We start from the raw sequence: 14,392 nt of genomic DNA, 5'->3' as shown, positions 1-14,392 counted from the left end.
TTCTCCACAGCTCAGTTTTATTCTCCCACACCTCACTTCCCTCAGTCCTTTATTCTCAAGCTGAGGTGTCTGCTGAGAAAAGCCGCTCCGTGTCTCCCTGGTCTGCTGGGGGGAAGCAGCTAGTGCGGGATTGCCTCACCCCGTTTGTAAGTAGGGATCTGATGTAAGTCGGATCCATGTAACCCGGGGACTGCCTGTATTTGTCTGCGCTGTTAGAACATCTTCACTTTTTTTCTTGCAAAATAATCTGTTTGTTGCATGTGACCTGTTCTTATTTTCCTCATACATAAAGAAAATATTCGGACATTTCTTATGTGTTTCGGAACTGAAGCTAAGTAATAACTGGTAACTGCATTATACTGAGGAGCTGTTCCTGGTTTATTGATAATTGCACTCTGACTGTTCCTGAATTACTAAGAATATTATTCTGATCTGTCTTCCTAAAGGATGGATACATAATGAACTGCCATGAAATATGATTTTGTAAAAGGGGGGGGGGGGATTTAAAAATTGTCAAGGCAACAGCTGAATTAAGGCCCTGCCTAATTCCTTATTTCATATTCATGTCATAGGGGATTATCAAGTCCCGTTTGCCAATGTGGGGGCTTAAATACCATCTTTTATTTATTTAAAATGTCCAGTAAGACAACTGTACAGTATAATTTAATTTTAACAGCTATTTTCTAACTTGATCTAGAGTATGTTCTAGGATTATATTAAAATCTAATGGCATGATGATGGAAAAATCTCTTGCTTTACTGGCTTGGAGAGGTAGCCCTGTTAGTCTGCAACTTAAAAAAACAAAACAGAACACACAATGAATAGTCCTGTAGCACCTTAGAGACTGACACTCCCCTATATCACCCCGACCCCAGCAGACAGGTGAAAATAGTTGTGCAGAGATGAAGGCAGGGATACAGGTAAAACAACTTGCCAGATAAAGCTAACCACCCCTGGAGAAAGGAGATAGGTGGATTGGCAGGTGCTCCTACAGAAATGCTAATGAACCACACCAGCGGCAGGCAGCAGACTCCCTGAAGGATGTGGGCTATAAACCAGCCGGAAGGAAAGGAGGGCTGGATTATGAGAGACCAAGGTGCTTTCTTCTTGTTTGCTTTGGGGCCAAGGTACTAGAAGCAAACCAACCTTTATGCATTTATATATTAGATCTGGAAAATCTTGATGGACCACTTTTGAGGGGGATGGAAGACGAAAAACGTTCCTACTCATCCAGTGTCTGGCTCTTATTCTGGATTCTTTATCATTCCTAATCCCTAAAATGGGGGAGGAGGGAGTGCTTTGAGAGAGTCATATGATAACCACCCCCAACTCTTATATCACTTTATAGCAGTAGCTGTTAAAGCACTTTAAAATGGTCAATACTATCATCCCATTTGGGAAAATGGGCACAGAGGGTGCGTCTACACTGCAGGGCTTAACTCAAAATAAGATTAGCAAATTGAGCTATGTCAATTACATCACTTCTTTCAAAATAGCTTATTTTGAAATAGGGAATGTCTCCATAGCACTTATTTTGAAATAGGACACTCTTCTTCCAACTTCCCTTATTCCTCATACAATGGGGGTTACAGGAGTCAGAGTAAGAAGTCCCCCAGCTTGACATTATTTTGACACTATTTTGAAATAACTGCCTGCTATGTAGACATGGATAAAGTTATTTCGAAATAGTGTTGCAGTGTAGACGTACCCAGACGACAACTTGTGCAATGGCATTGACTAGATCGAGTGGCAGAACCAGGAGTAGAATCCAGGTCTTCTGAGTCCCAGACTACCCTTCTGTTCCTATAGAGCAGTGGTGTGCAACCCATGGGTTGCGACCCCCAAGGGGGTTGTGGATGTCTTCCTGGGGGGTTGCCATTAGCAGTGGGCATAAGCCCCGGCCAGCCGGATATAAGCACCGTGGGGCTGCCAATGGCCGGGCCCAGCCCCCGGCCGCCCGGATCTAAGTGCTGCGCCGTGTTGCTCAAATTACCTTGGGAGTCGTGACACGAATACAATAAAATATGGGGGTCGTGGTTGAAAAAAGGTTGTGCACCACTGCTGCAGAGAACATGGCTTCAATACAGCTTTATTAAGAAAGCAACCTGAATGAGAGCAGGGTGTGCTTATGAAGCGGTGGACTGGGTGTGGTGGAGCTGCTAAGTTTACTAGCGAGAGTTATCCAGTGTGAGAAAACTGCCAAGTCCCAAATCCTCCCTGCCCATTTTTGTGAATGTAGTGTGGGTGAAAGACGCATGATTGCTATCTTAAGACACTGGACTCTTTGACTTATCCATACAGCAGATGCTGGACAGACAGTGGCAGTGTAAACTTTCTATATCATCTCATACCAATATCATGTCTCATCTCTGTTCTGAAAGGATCTCTTGTACCGCTGAGTGCATTTCAGTACCCCAATGCATATTCAGTTCTTGGCCTCTAGAATGAGACTACCAATTAGTGCCGCTAGTAAGTGGGGTCAGTTCCTTCTGTCTCTGCAGATGCATGACTTATATGACCCAATATTGAAGATAGTCACGGCATGGCAGAAATACCCATGTGTTGCATTGTGAATTTATCACATTTGGGCTGGTACAGGTTGATAGTTTTGCCTTGTGAGAGAGCCAAATTGGCATGTATTTAAAAAAAAAAAAAAAAAGAAGCTCTAGAAAGTAAGATTCCAACAGTTTTCCCAAAAGACAAGGAAATGAAGAGCATTGTTCTAGTCTTGCCATCTAGAATACCACTGGGGAAAGGTGCCATGTCTTGATACAAGTTAGCATAGTCTAGCTAATTATCAGAGAGCTCCAGAAAAAAATGAGTTGCTCAACAGTCTTGGGTGTGTACATACACCCACTCTGGCAAGTGCTAAAGAAATCAAGGAGAGTATCGTAACAGAACAATGATTTCATATGAAAAAGCAATAAATTAACACTTTTCAGCAGCAAAGTCTTGAGCCAAATATTATAATGCAGGAAAGGCCTAGGAGCAATATGTGAATAATCAGTTTGCTACTATTGAATGCTGCAGAACATGGGCGGAATTGATAGTCTCATGGCAAAAGGAAACACGTTTAGCAACTCCCCGATATCCCTCCCATTTTAAATACAGGTTTTTCATCACTTACGTGGTTTTGAAGATGCCAATGTTACCAGAGCATCAGGCAGTGTTGAGTGTTTGACAGGCCACTTACTCATCAGCTCCAGAGCTTGTTTCTGCAAGCATCACTTTTTGTTTCCTTGTTAGAACACACATCCCTTAGGCAAGGCAGTTCAAGACACTACTATGCAGGAAGAAGTTTTCGGACATTTTGCATCAGGAATGGAAGACAACAAGGGTAAAAATTGTAGTGGAGTGCAAAGTAATGTTGTGGAAGTTTCCAACAAGTTATGCCCCATGATACAGCATAAAATTTTGGTCATGTCTGTACCACTGGACACACGTCTTCTTCTCATTGTTAGATCTTTCTATAGCTTCAGTTTTTCTTCTCAGCTTTTGTAGTCTTGAGTCAAATGTTTCCAGCGCTTTGTCCCCCTAGGTGCCTGGGATTTGGCTCAAATACACTTTGCTGCTTCTAGATAATCTGTCAAGTTTTTAAAATAGGCTTTGTAAAGCATGAGCGATTTTTGTGCCTGACTGACAGATCTGGGCACGAGAGCCCTCCATTTTTCAACATTGAATACTACAGCAGTTCAAACTTCTCTTGCAAAAACATCCCCTAATCCCACCCGCAAGACACTCTCTTTGGACCCGGAACACATTTAGGGCCCAGTCCAATATTTGGGAAGCTGTCTTCTGGCACAGAGGAAGAAAACAATATGGCTGCTGGCAAACAAACAAACAAAAACCCCAAAGGTGCAAAACAGTTCTTGTGCAAGAAGCCTGCAGTGTAGATGTAGCCTAAGATCTTAAAAAAGGCAATGGTACCTTTTTACCTGTCTACGCTGCCTAAAAACTTAACAGTCCTGTAAAATAATGTACTATTTGAGCAAGTCTGCCTAAGAACTCTTCCTAAACCCTAAGAGCTCGGACCACCAAATTTGATATGCAGCTTGCTCATACCATAACTTAAAACAATGCCAGGGTGGGTTGTGCCAGGCACATGGGATGTGCCCGGAATGGGACTGCGTCTCATAAAACCATAGAGAAAAGAGACAGAATCACCAGGCAGATGGAAAGAGCTGAATGGGGGCACCTCCTCCAAACCAGGACTGTCCCATTCTTAAGCTTGTCACCCCCTAGGATGAGGGGGCTGAACCCCCTCCCCCCAAGATTCATATGGGGACATGCTGGCTGTTCCCCTGTATCAGGGCGTGAGGGGAAAGTGCTTTGCTCTCGCGGCCGGGGAAGAGTGAGCAGCTCTGGTAGGAATCTCGGGCTGTTTCTAGACTGCAAAGAAAAGTCGGAAAACGATAAACAACTTTGGCTGTGTCTACACTGGGCCACTTATTCCGGAAAATCAGCCGCTTTTCCGGAATAAGCTGCGAGCTGTCTACACTGGCCCTTGAATTTCCGGAAAAGCAACGACGCTCTACTGTACAAAATCAGCTGCTATTCCAGAAAAACAATTCTGCTCCCGCTCGGGCATAAGTCCTTATTCCGGAACAGTGTTCCGGAAAAGGGCCAGTGTAGACAGCCCAGTAGTCTTTTCCGGAAAAAAGCCCCGATCGCGAAAATGGCAATCGGGGCGCTTTTCCGGAAAAGCACGTCTACATTGGCCACAGACGCTTTTCCGGAAAAAGGGCTTTTCCGGAAAAGCAGCCTGCCAATGTAGACGCTCCTTTTCCGGAAATGCTTAAAACAGAATAGTATTCCGTTTTAAGCATTTCCGGAAATTCATGCCAGTGTAGACACAGCCCTTGAGAGCCGCAAATTGCAATTTGCACATCTTTTTCAGCCTTTTTTTTCTTTCTTCCAGAAGAAGCTTTTCTGAAATTTAGCCTGTCTCCACGAAATCTGCCCCTTGGCTGCCTAATAGATCACCCAGGCCGGGCCTGGCCAGGGCTTTATATACCTCTGCCCGCCCCCACGCCTCTGGTCGCCAGGGGACGGTTGCTGGGGAAGACGAGGCAGCCAATGACAGGCTCTCCTCCTGGCGCTTGCGCAGTGCACGAAAGGCGGGGCGGCAGCCCACGCGAGAGCTAGAGCGCGAGCGGCGGTGCGGCTCCTCTCCCCTCCCACCCTCCACGAGCGCGAGCGCGAGCCGGTCCCGCCCTCTCCTCCAGAGCCGGCGGCCGGCCGCGCGCGCTGTCTGAGGGGAGGGGGCTGAGCGCGCGCGGGCGCGCTCTTGCGCGCGCCAGTCAGTCAGTCAGTCAGCCCCCGGGCCGACGGCGGCTCCTTGCGTCCGTGTGGAGCGGCGCGGCGCGGCGCGGCGGGAGCCGGCCTCTTCGCCTCCCCCCTCAGCCCGCGCGCTCCGCCTGGGCCCGGGCGCGGCCGGGGCATGCAGCAGCCGTAGCCCTGCGAGGTGGGTGGGGGCGAGCGAGCCTACAGGCCGCGGGGCGGGGCGGGCTCCCTGTGGGGGGGAGCAGCCAGGTGGGTCGCAGGGGGGGGGGGGCCTTCCCCCGCATCCTCTGCCTGCGGGCGTCGGGATGGAGGCGGCATCTCCTCAGCGCGGGGGAGAAATCTCAGCCCCTTATTTGGAGCCTGAGGTGTTGCCCCCCCCCATTCTCCAGCCGCCCCCCCCATCTTCCAGCCGCCCCCCCCCCCGCCCATCAGGGACCCCTTGGGGGCCGCTGAGCAGCCTCCAGCAGCGGCGTGGTCCCCGCTGGCATTGTGGGGGGGGCGATGAAGGCTACCTTGGGAGGGCCGGAGGCTGAGTCTTCGCTCTACTTGATGGGATTTGTGCGTGTGTCTGGTGGGCAGGGGCCGGTCACAACTGCCAAGGGGGGGGGGGGCTCTTTATTTTTTAGCCCCAAACTGAAATGCAAGGGGGGTGGGGGTGTGAATGGAAAAAAGCCCTTACCTGGCTTGGAGAGGTGGGTGATTTTTTTTTTGGGGGGGGGGGGGGTCGAGCCAGTGCAAATCATTGGCGGAGTGAAGAAGGGGGGGAAGCCAGGCCTGTGACATTCCCATTCGCAGTATCCTGCCTGGTGGGATGCGTTTGAAGGATCCGTTCAGGCCGCCGGTCTATTATGTGGCGGTGGAGGCGGAAAGGTAATGGAAACCATGGCATTGCTTTTGTTGTAGATGGTGGATGTTGATGTTTGTGCTGGTGGAGATAGCACCAGAAGAAAAATGGATGCCCTGACAGATAGTGCAGTCGAGATTGTCCCTTTGGAGCTCTATGATTCAGCCAGAGCGAAAATAGCTGCTAATCTACAGTGGATCTGTGCTAAAGCCTATGGAATAGGTAAAATCACTTTAATCTGGTAGTCATTCTTGTCTCTATTCTTGCATTTTTTTATCTCCCCTGCCATCCCACAAGTAACTAAATCAGGCTTAAATCACCTTTGTTTTCAGTATCAGTAATGTGTCAAACCTACTCCCTTGTAATAATCCAGTGTTTCCTGATGTATCTAATAGGAATAAAGCAAAAACACTAGTTTATTCTGATTATCAGGCATGTGAATGTTGTCACTGTGCATGATTTATACTCCCAAATGTATAAAATCTTAGTTTTTAATTAATAGGATTTTCCTAAACAGAGCTGTTTGTTACTCCTCAAACCCTTTTGCTCTTGTAGGCCTTGAAGGCTTTATCATGATTCCTTGTCTAGTCATTTTGGCAGGTTGTTAAAAACCAGCATGAAGGTTCTAGCACCAGTTTGTGGTGTTAGTGTCTTTTATTTTATTTTTTAAGTTCTATTATTTATTAATCTGCTTGCAATTATTAAAAAAATGTGAACATATCTAATATATGAGTTACAAAAGCATTTATCTACATTCTAGAGTACCAGGGAGGAGGTAGCATGGGATAAAAGAAGAAAGAGTCTTCTCTAAACTGTTTGTCAGAAACCATTGCAATCCAAATAATCTGCACTATTGCCATAGTAAAACTATGTTGAAATCTTGCACTGGCTAGCTGTATCTACTGATTTTGTTTTATTTGTTTGCTTGGCAGTAGACCTGCTTGTAAATTTTTGCTTGTTACCATTTGAGCATAAATAACTATGCACGATATAAACATGAGAAAATACTTGTCTTTAAACAAAACATAATACAAACATGCAAAATCTTGTTTTGGAAAATTAGATAGCCCTGTTAATCTAACTCTAATTTGCCAAACTCTAATATGCTTACTGGATTAACTCTAGCCTATTTTGTGACAGGGATGGGCAAAACAATACATTCCTGTAATTAAATATTTTATGTCTTCAACAAGAATATTGTTTCTTATAATGTTTTCAGAACTGTCAATATTTTCTGTCACTATTGCATTTTTCTACAGAGCCCAGTAGAAAGGGGATTGCAATCTTATTAGTTTCAAATGTATTTTCCTTTCTACACAGTGACATTATTGCATTTATTAGAAGAGTAAAGAATAAAATAACAGTAGGATGACTATCTAAACAAAAAACCTCTGATGCAGCCTTTGGGGATGTTGATGTGACATAAATGTTGACTACCACTACCACTACTAATAATTGGATACTCATGAAAACTAGACAAGCATTGTCTTGTATGAATATACTTAAAGTGCTTCAGTTGTTTGTAATACCTCATTAAAGACATTTTTATTGAGTATAAATAACACATGCTTTGCAAATTATAAAGGTTCATTGTTTATATTTTGGCTTTGTTTCAGAAGTGGGACCTAGTCCTGCATTAGGATCCACTAGCATGGATCCTGTGGTGCGGACAAGGGGTGGCTGACTGCCTTATGTTTATCATTGGCATTAACCTCTGTAGGATTCCATTGGCTCAGGGATCTGTGCTTATGCTTTAATCCTGCATCAGTTTGCTAAATTTGTAGTGCATACCGGTTAGAGAACTAGCTATTGTTAAATCATTATCTGTCCTTTTCTACAATAGAACTTTGCCAAAAATTCTTACTTTTATTAAAAATTATACATCATTGCCAATGATAAATATGGAAGTAACACTTGTATATATGGAGAAGATGCTTGTGGCTGCTGATGTGTTTTTTCTCCACCATCATTTAGACTTGCTTGGATCAAGTGTAAATAGTGTTAAATGTAGGGACTTTCCTTGTTGCTACTGGTGGTTGGCTTCAGTTGGTCTAGTTGCAGTGTGTAAAGTTAAGCACATGCAAAAATATTTGTAGGATCTGGACCAGAGTGAATTTTAGTTAGGTTTTGTTGTTGTCACTCCACACTGATGATTTTTCGCAGCATTATAATTAGCATTTAAATTAAAGCTTAATAGTCTTAAATGCATCATGCAGAATCTTCGATCCAGGGACAAAAGTGTTTTTACAACACTTCTATGGGAGGATTATTAAGATTAGTAGTTTCAGATGTCTCAATATCCTTTAAAACTGAGTCTTTGCAGGCTACCCCACTATAATAGATTGGTGTCTTTTGGATACCCCTATTATTTAATGCATTTCTGAGGGGAGTCATAGAGATGTCAAGATAATTTAATTGGGATTTGTATTATGCCGACCGTATTTGTATATTCAGTATATTTTATATCATTCGGGGCAGTTTTGACCAATGTGATGGAAGAAATAAATAGTTTTCAGTTGTAGATTAACAACCTTTTATGGTCCTGCAATCACTGAGTAGACTTCCTTCGGTTTTTTAAAACGAATATTAAGGAGAAGGCTTTTTCTGACTTCTTCTGATCTCACAAATGCTTATGCAGATGTTGAATTTTGCTCACATGAGCAAAATTTAAACACATGCTTAAATCTTTGCTGGATTGAGAATTGCGGATTCCAGTACTGATCATGGTATTGTCAGCAGTATCCTCACAAATGTTAATTTTAATTTTCCTATATATGTTGCACAGTGTGTGTTTGAAGTGCTTCTCCTCATCTCATTTTATGGTACTTGTCAAACATTGTACTTATAAAAGAAGAAAATAACTTTGGGATCATGACAGAAATTTGGAGTTCAACTGCACCTTTGTGGCTTAGCACTGAAGTACAGATGGGTCCTAGATTATGCCCTCTCATAAAAAAGGGATGTCATTTCATGACCTACCCTTTCTGGAGTTTTGTTTTCATTGTTCTCCTTAAATGAAGGGATTCTGGTGGCCATAGTAAATCATAGCATCCTAATTGCTACATTACTACTTCCAATAAGAGCCTCCTGCTCCCCAACTTCATGCACATAAGAACTGCCATACTGAGCAAGACCAAAGGTCCATCTAGTCCAGTGTCCTGTCTTCCGACACTGGCCAATGAGAGATGCCCCAGAGGGAGTGAACAGAAACAGGTAATCATCAAGTGATCCTTCTCCTGTTATCCATTCTAGCCCCTGCAAATATAGGCTAAGGCAGGGGTGGGCAAGATATGTCTCACTGTCCGGATGTGGCTCGTCAACCCACCAGATCTGGGCTGCGGACACCCTGCTAGGACCCTCTGGCACACAGCTGCCACTGTCTTAAACACAGGGCTGCTCCATATGCCTCTCTGCTCTGGAGGGAAGGGGAGACTTCATGTAATCTCCCACCCTCTGCCGAATCCTCAGCTCCTATTGGCCGGAAACAACCAGCTGATAGAAGCTGAGAGATTGACTTGGGGAACGGGGGCAGCGTATGCCCGTTCCCTCTCTGAAGCTGAGAACCACGTGGAGGGAACAGCCTATATTTTCAAAGGGTCTGGGGCTGCAGCAGGCAGAGAGCCCAGCCTGCCTTGCAGATGCTGCAGAGCTGCTGGCTGAGACACATTTAGGTAAGCGCCTGCCAGCCAAAGCTTGTCTCTGGCACCCTTGCCCCTCCCGCACCCCACACATCCGCCATAGAAAAATGTGGCCTTTCACCACTTTCCAAAATCTTGGAGTGGCCCCCCACCAAAAATTATTGCTAACCCCTGGCCTAGGGATACTATTCCTACCCATTCTGGCTAATAAGTATTGATGGACCTAACCTCCATGAATTTATATAGTTCTTTTTTGAACCCTATTAAAGTCCTGGCCTTCACGACATCCTCTGACAAGGAGTTCCATGGGTTGACTATGCATTGAATGAAGAAAAATTTCCTTTTGTTTGTTTTAAACCTGTTACCTATTAATTTCATTTGGTGACCCCTAGTTCTTATGTTATGGGAACAAGTGAATAAGGAAAAGTTATTCACTTTCTCCATACCTGCCTTGATTTTATAGACCTCTATCATATCCCCTTTCGTCTCCTCTTTTCTAATCTGAAAAGTTCTTGTCTTTTTAATCTCTTCATATAGCAGCCGTTCCAAACCCCGAATAATTTTTGTTGCCCTTTTCTGAAACTTTTCTTATGCTAGTATATCTTTTTTGAGATGAGGTGACCACATCTCTCTGCAGTATTCAAGATGTGGGCGTACTATGGTTTTATAGAGAGGCAATAAGATATTATCTCTTATTCTCTCTCCCTTTTTAAATAATTCCTAACGTTCTGTTTAGTTTTTTGACTGCTGCTGCACATTTGAGTGGATGTTTTCAGAGAACTATCCACAGTGACTCCAAGATATCTCTCAAGTGATTATAGCTAAATACATCTGAAATATTTGTGGGAAAAAGATTCTCCTTTCTGCAGAGGAAGGAGTTGACCTTTGTATATTGTTTCTGCATTTCTGTCTCTGACAGCATGTCTCCTAGCTGTATTCCAAGAGTGAAATTTGGAAACAGAGCATGGAATTGGTCTGTGGAGAGTAGCATTTTTCCTGTTGTCCTTATTCTCTCTGTCTTCCTCATGACTTGAAAAAAGCCAGGATGTTGGTTCAGCAGTTCAGGATTTTTCTGCATAAATTCAAATGTCTGTGAATGAATGTGTAGATGCTTTCTGGCAATAGTACTAAAGGATGCCTTGCCTAGGTGTAATTCAGTGAATCAAGGATCAACTTTGACCTGAACTGAGCATCCTTTTTCTTAGCCCAGTCCAAACATTAAAACTAAGTTGTATTTTGTGCACCATGCCAATGATTTGATTGACACAGGTACTTTAACATTTCAGGATTAGAATATAAAATCTTTATGGGTCTGCTTATCTGAAAATACTTTGAAACAACCTAGAGAGTACAGGTTGAAAAAGGCTTTCTTTTTTTAACCTATTTTTTCCCCTATGCTTCTAACTAGATCAGTGGTCCCCAATGTGGTGCCCGCGGGCGCCATGGCGCCCGCCGGGGGATTTCTGTGCGCCCACTGAAACATCTGGGCTTGCCCCGCCCCCGGCGCGCGGCACATGCATGGTGCCGGCTCCAGGCGCGGGACGCATGGGCGGCCTCTCCCCTGGGCGCGCGGCACATGCGCAGGGTCGGTCCGGGGCGCATGGGCGGCTCCAGCCCCGGTCCCAGGGCACATGTGCGGTGCCAGCTTGGGGCGTGTGGCTCGTGGGTGGCCCTGGGCGCACGGCCCATGCGCGGTGCCGGCCCGGGGTGCGTTGCCGGCCCCTGCCCCGGGCGCGCGGCACATGTGCAGTGCCGACCCCAGGCGCATGGCTCGTGGGTGGCCCCGCCGACGGGTGCGCGGCGCATGTGTGGCCCCGCCCCCGTGTGCCCGGAACGTGAGTGGCTCTGCCCCCGGGCGCCCGGCAGCCACGCAACGTTGGGGACCACTGAACTAGATACTATGCACAAAACTGTAGGAGGGAGGGGGGTTAAGCCTGCAGTGGAACTTTGTCTTCATATGTTAAATACAAAAATCCAGCATTTAATCTTTTTTCCATTACTTTGCTTTTTCTTTCCTAATCATGATACATCTTTTTCTACATCATCTTCAGTAAAATTTACTCACCTTCAAGAGTTAGCCGGCTAACAAAGATTTCTTTGCTCATCTGAAAGTGCAGGAAAACTTTTTAAATATATTTCAAGATCAATTGGGCTGTGGAATGAAACTTTTTCCATTGAAAGTGGAAGAGCAGAAAGTTCATGAGATTTCTTCTGAATGATTATGATCGTAAGCCCAAGATAGAGGCTTAAATTACCAGAGTTATGTTTTAAAGACAACAGCATAAAGAGATCTCACTTGTAGAACAATCTGTGATGGTCTTTGGTACCGAAAATATAACAAAGATCAATTTGTGATTATGCCTCAAACTGATGGACAAACCTTGAACTTGATAAGAAATTTTCAACCTTTGTGATGATAGGTACGTTTTAAAGAAAATAGTGGTGTACGTTGCTGCTCTTATGCTCCTCCAGACTGACTTAAACTTTCTGGACCACTGCTAAAATAAGAAACAGGAAAAACAGAAGAAAAAACTAATTACATTCGTTGCAGAATGAGGAAGAACACAATACTTGCTATATGTATTGATAAGAATAAGTTGCTTTTTATATTTTTCGCTTTTATTTCCATATTATAAGACTGTAACACACTTGAGTTTACTATATATTTTAGGAATATGCATTTGGTCATCCATGAGTCTGTCTGTTCAATAACTCCTCCTAAACGATAAGAGCTGGGACCACTAAATTTGCTATCCAGCAATTTCTTATCATAAGCAAGGTCAGGGTTTGGTTGTGCCAGGATAATGGTATGTGAGAGAAATTCCATTGTTTCTCATAAAATGGAAAAGGAGGGGTCTGGTAGGAATGGCAGTTATAGTGCAGAACGTCCACTGGGGGGGACAGGAAGGTGCCAGAGATGGTGGCTGGGACATCTATGACCCCATTGGTCCAGGAGGGGACAGGGATGGAGAAAGGGACAGCCAGCTACTATATACTTCAGAGAGTTTCTGTCTCCTGGTTCAGGAAAATGCTACCTTCCCCTGGCTGTGCCTGCTGCAGTTGCAGCATCCATAGAGAAGCACTTCTCATCTAGCCCCAAGCTGTTGAGATGAGAGGAGGCTGGGACTGCATACTGAGCCTCTCATCCCTAGCCCAGAATGATTTAAATGAAGAAAAAAGAGAACCGATTTGAGTTAAGGACCCGAGCAATGCCGGGTAAATCTTCTAGTCTTCATATGATAAGAAACTTGTAGATACTGTGGTTCTGTTCCTGTAGGTATCATAAATGTAGAGTACAGGTTGGACCTTCCTGGTCTGGTACCCTGGGAACCTGACCTATCCCAAACCAGGAATTTGTCGGACTAGAGGAGGTTCCTTACCACAGTTCGCTGATCCTCAGTGCTGCCAGCAACAGGGGCCCCCACTGTCTCAGCCCAATGCTGGTTCCGCTGCTGCCTCCCCGCACCCTGGCCAGACTGTCTGCTGAGCTGCTGCAGGCTTTGGCTTGGTCCCCATGCTGCTGTGGGCTGGCTGTGGCCCCGGCCCTACTGCCAGTATCTGCTGGGGGCTGCTGAAAGTTTGGGCCCTATCCCTAGGCTGCCAGGGCTGCTTGCAGGCCCCTGTCCCACTGACAGGGTCTGCCATTGGCTTCAGCCCAGACCTGCTTCCTAGATGGCTCTCCTGCTGCTAGGCTACTGGGGCTCTCTGATCCAGGAACATGTTGCCGGACCAGAGAGTGCCTGTTTTGGGAGGTGCAACCTGTATAATAATAAGGGGACCCTTGCTGTTTAACTCAGAGGAAGTCAAATTTGCAGTTGTCATAAACTTAGATGTTTGTGTGTTCAACCTAAACCACTCAGGTGCTTTTGAAGATCCCACCCTAACCTTCAAAAGCAATTGAAAGAAGTTTTAGAGAAAGTAGGTAGTCTAAGGGTGCTATTTTTGCAGACTCATTGTTAGATTTAAGGAATAGGGCCACATGCTGAAAAATATTTGTCAGACAGGAAAGTGAAATGGACCTGATTTTTGTCAGTTTTACTGTTTCTCAGGGTTCTCAATAGCAGCAGTCAAAACTAGCAAAAGTGGTCAGTTTTCATTTTGCTGAGTATTGGAAAAAGAATGAGCAGCAATAAAGGTATTGCAGCTCTGCGGGTTTAGTAAGACAACACTTTCCAAATGTAAATATAAACCCTCAAGATGAAAAATTTTAATTCTTAAATGAAAACTCTGAATCTACAAAATAAATGGAAACTTGCCTGGGTGAGTGCCTACTACTAGGACCAAATTCATTTAAAAAAAAAATCCCTCTGGCCTATAAAAATGCCACTGCATCTTTTTGGCAGAGGGAGAAGCTGATTTTTTTTTTTAAAGAGGACTTTGGAACACTATTGTTTAGATGGCTTCGTCAGAGGACTTGGAAGAATCAGACCTGGATTATAATTTTGCTTCTGGTGCTAGTTGCCGTGAATTTAGGCAATCAAATAATCTCTGAGCCTTTTTTCCTCTCATCTATGAAATGGCATCAGCATTTACTTACTCATTAATATTTTATACTGCAGTAAAGGGGCAGGTATTACTGGCAGACACAGAATGGCATTTCTTGTGCCCAACCCTATACTAAATCCAT

At 44.7% G+C, this 14,392-nt stretch overlaps 1 protein-coding gene across 2 annotated transcripts in view; it reads left to right on the top strand.

Moving 5' to 3' along the window:
- Window positions 1-5,164: 5,164 nt before the first annotated feature.
- The window catches only part of CAMSAP1 (calmodulin regulated spectrin associated protein 1), a 52,089-nt gene continuing 42,861 nt past the window's right edge, over window positions 5,165-14,392 (top strand). For both annotated transcript variants that reach the window (XM_075905521.1, XM_075905520.1), the window contains exons 1-2: window positions 5,165-5,464; window positions 6,187-6,349. In XM_075905521.1, the coding sequence (XP_075761636.1) occupies window positions 6,187-6,349 (163 nt within the window). In that variant the 5' untranslated portion in view covers window positions 5,165-5,464. The remainder of the gene's footprint in view (window positions 5,465-6,186; window positions 6,350-14,392) is intronic.

The sequence above is a fragment of the Pelodiscus sinensis genome, chromosome 22 (assembly GCF_049634645.1).
Source record: "Pelodiscus sinensis isolate JC-2024 chromosome 22, ASM4963464v1, whole genome shotgun sequence".
NCBI lineage: Eukaryota > Metazoa > Chordata > Testudines > Trionychidae > Pelodiscus > Pelodiscus sinensis.
Note: the sequence above shows the minus strand (reverse complement) of the source record. Positions and strands in the feature narration are given on the sequence as shown.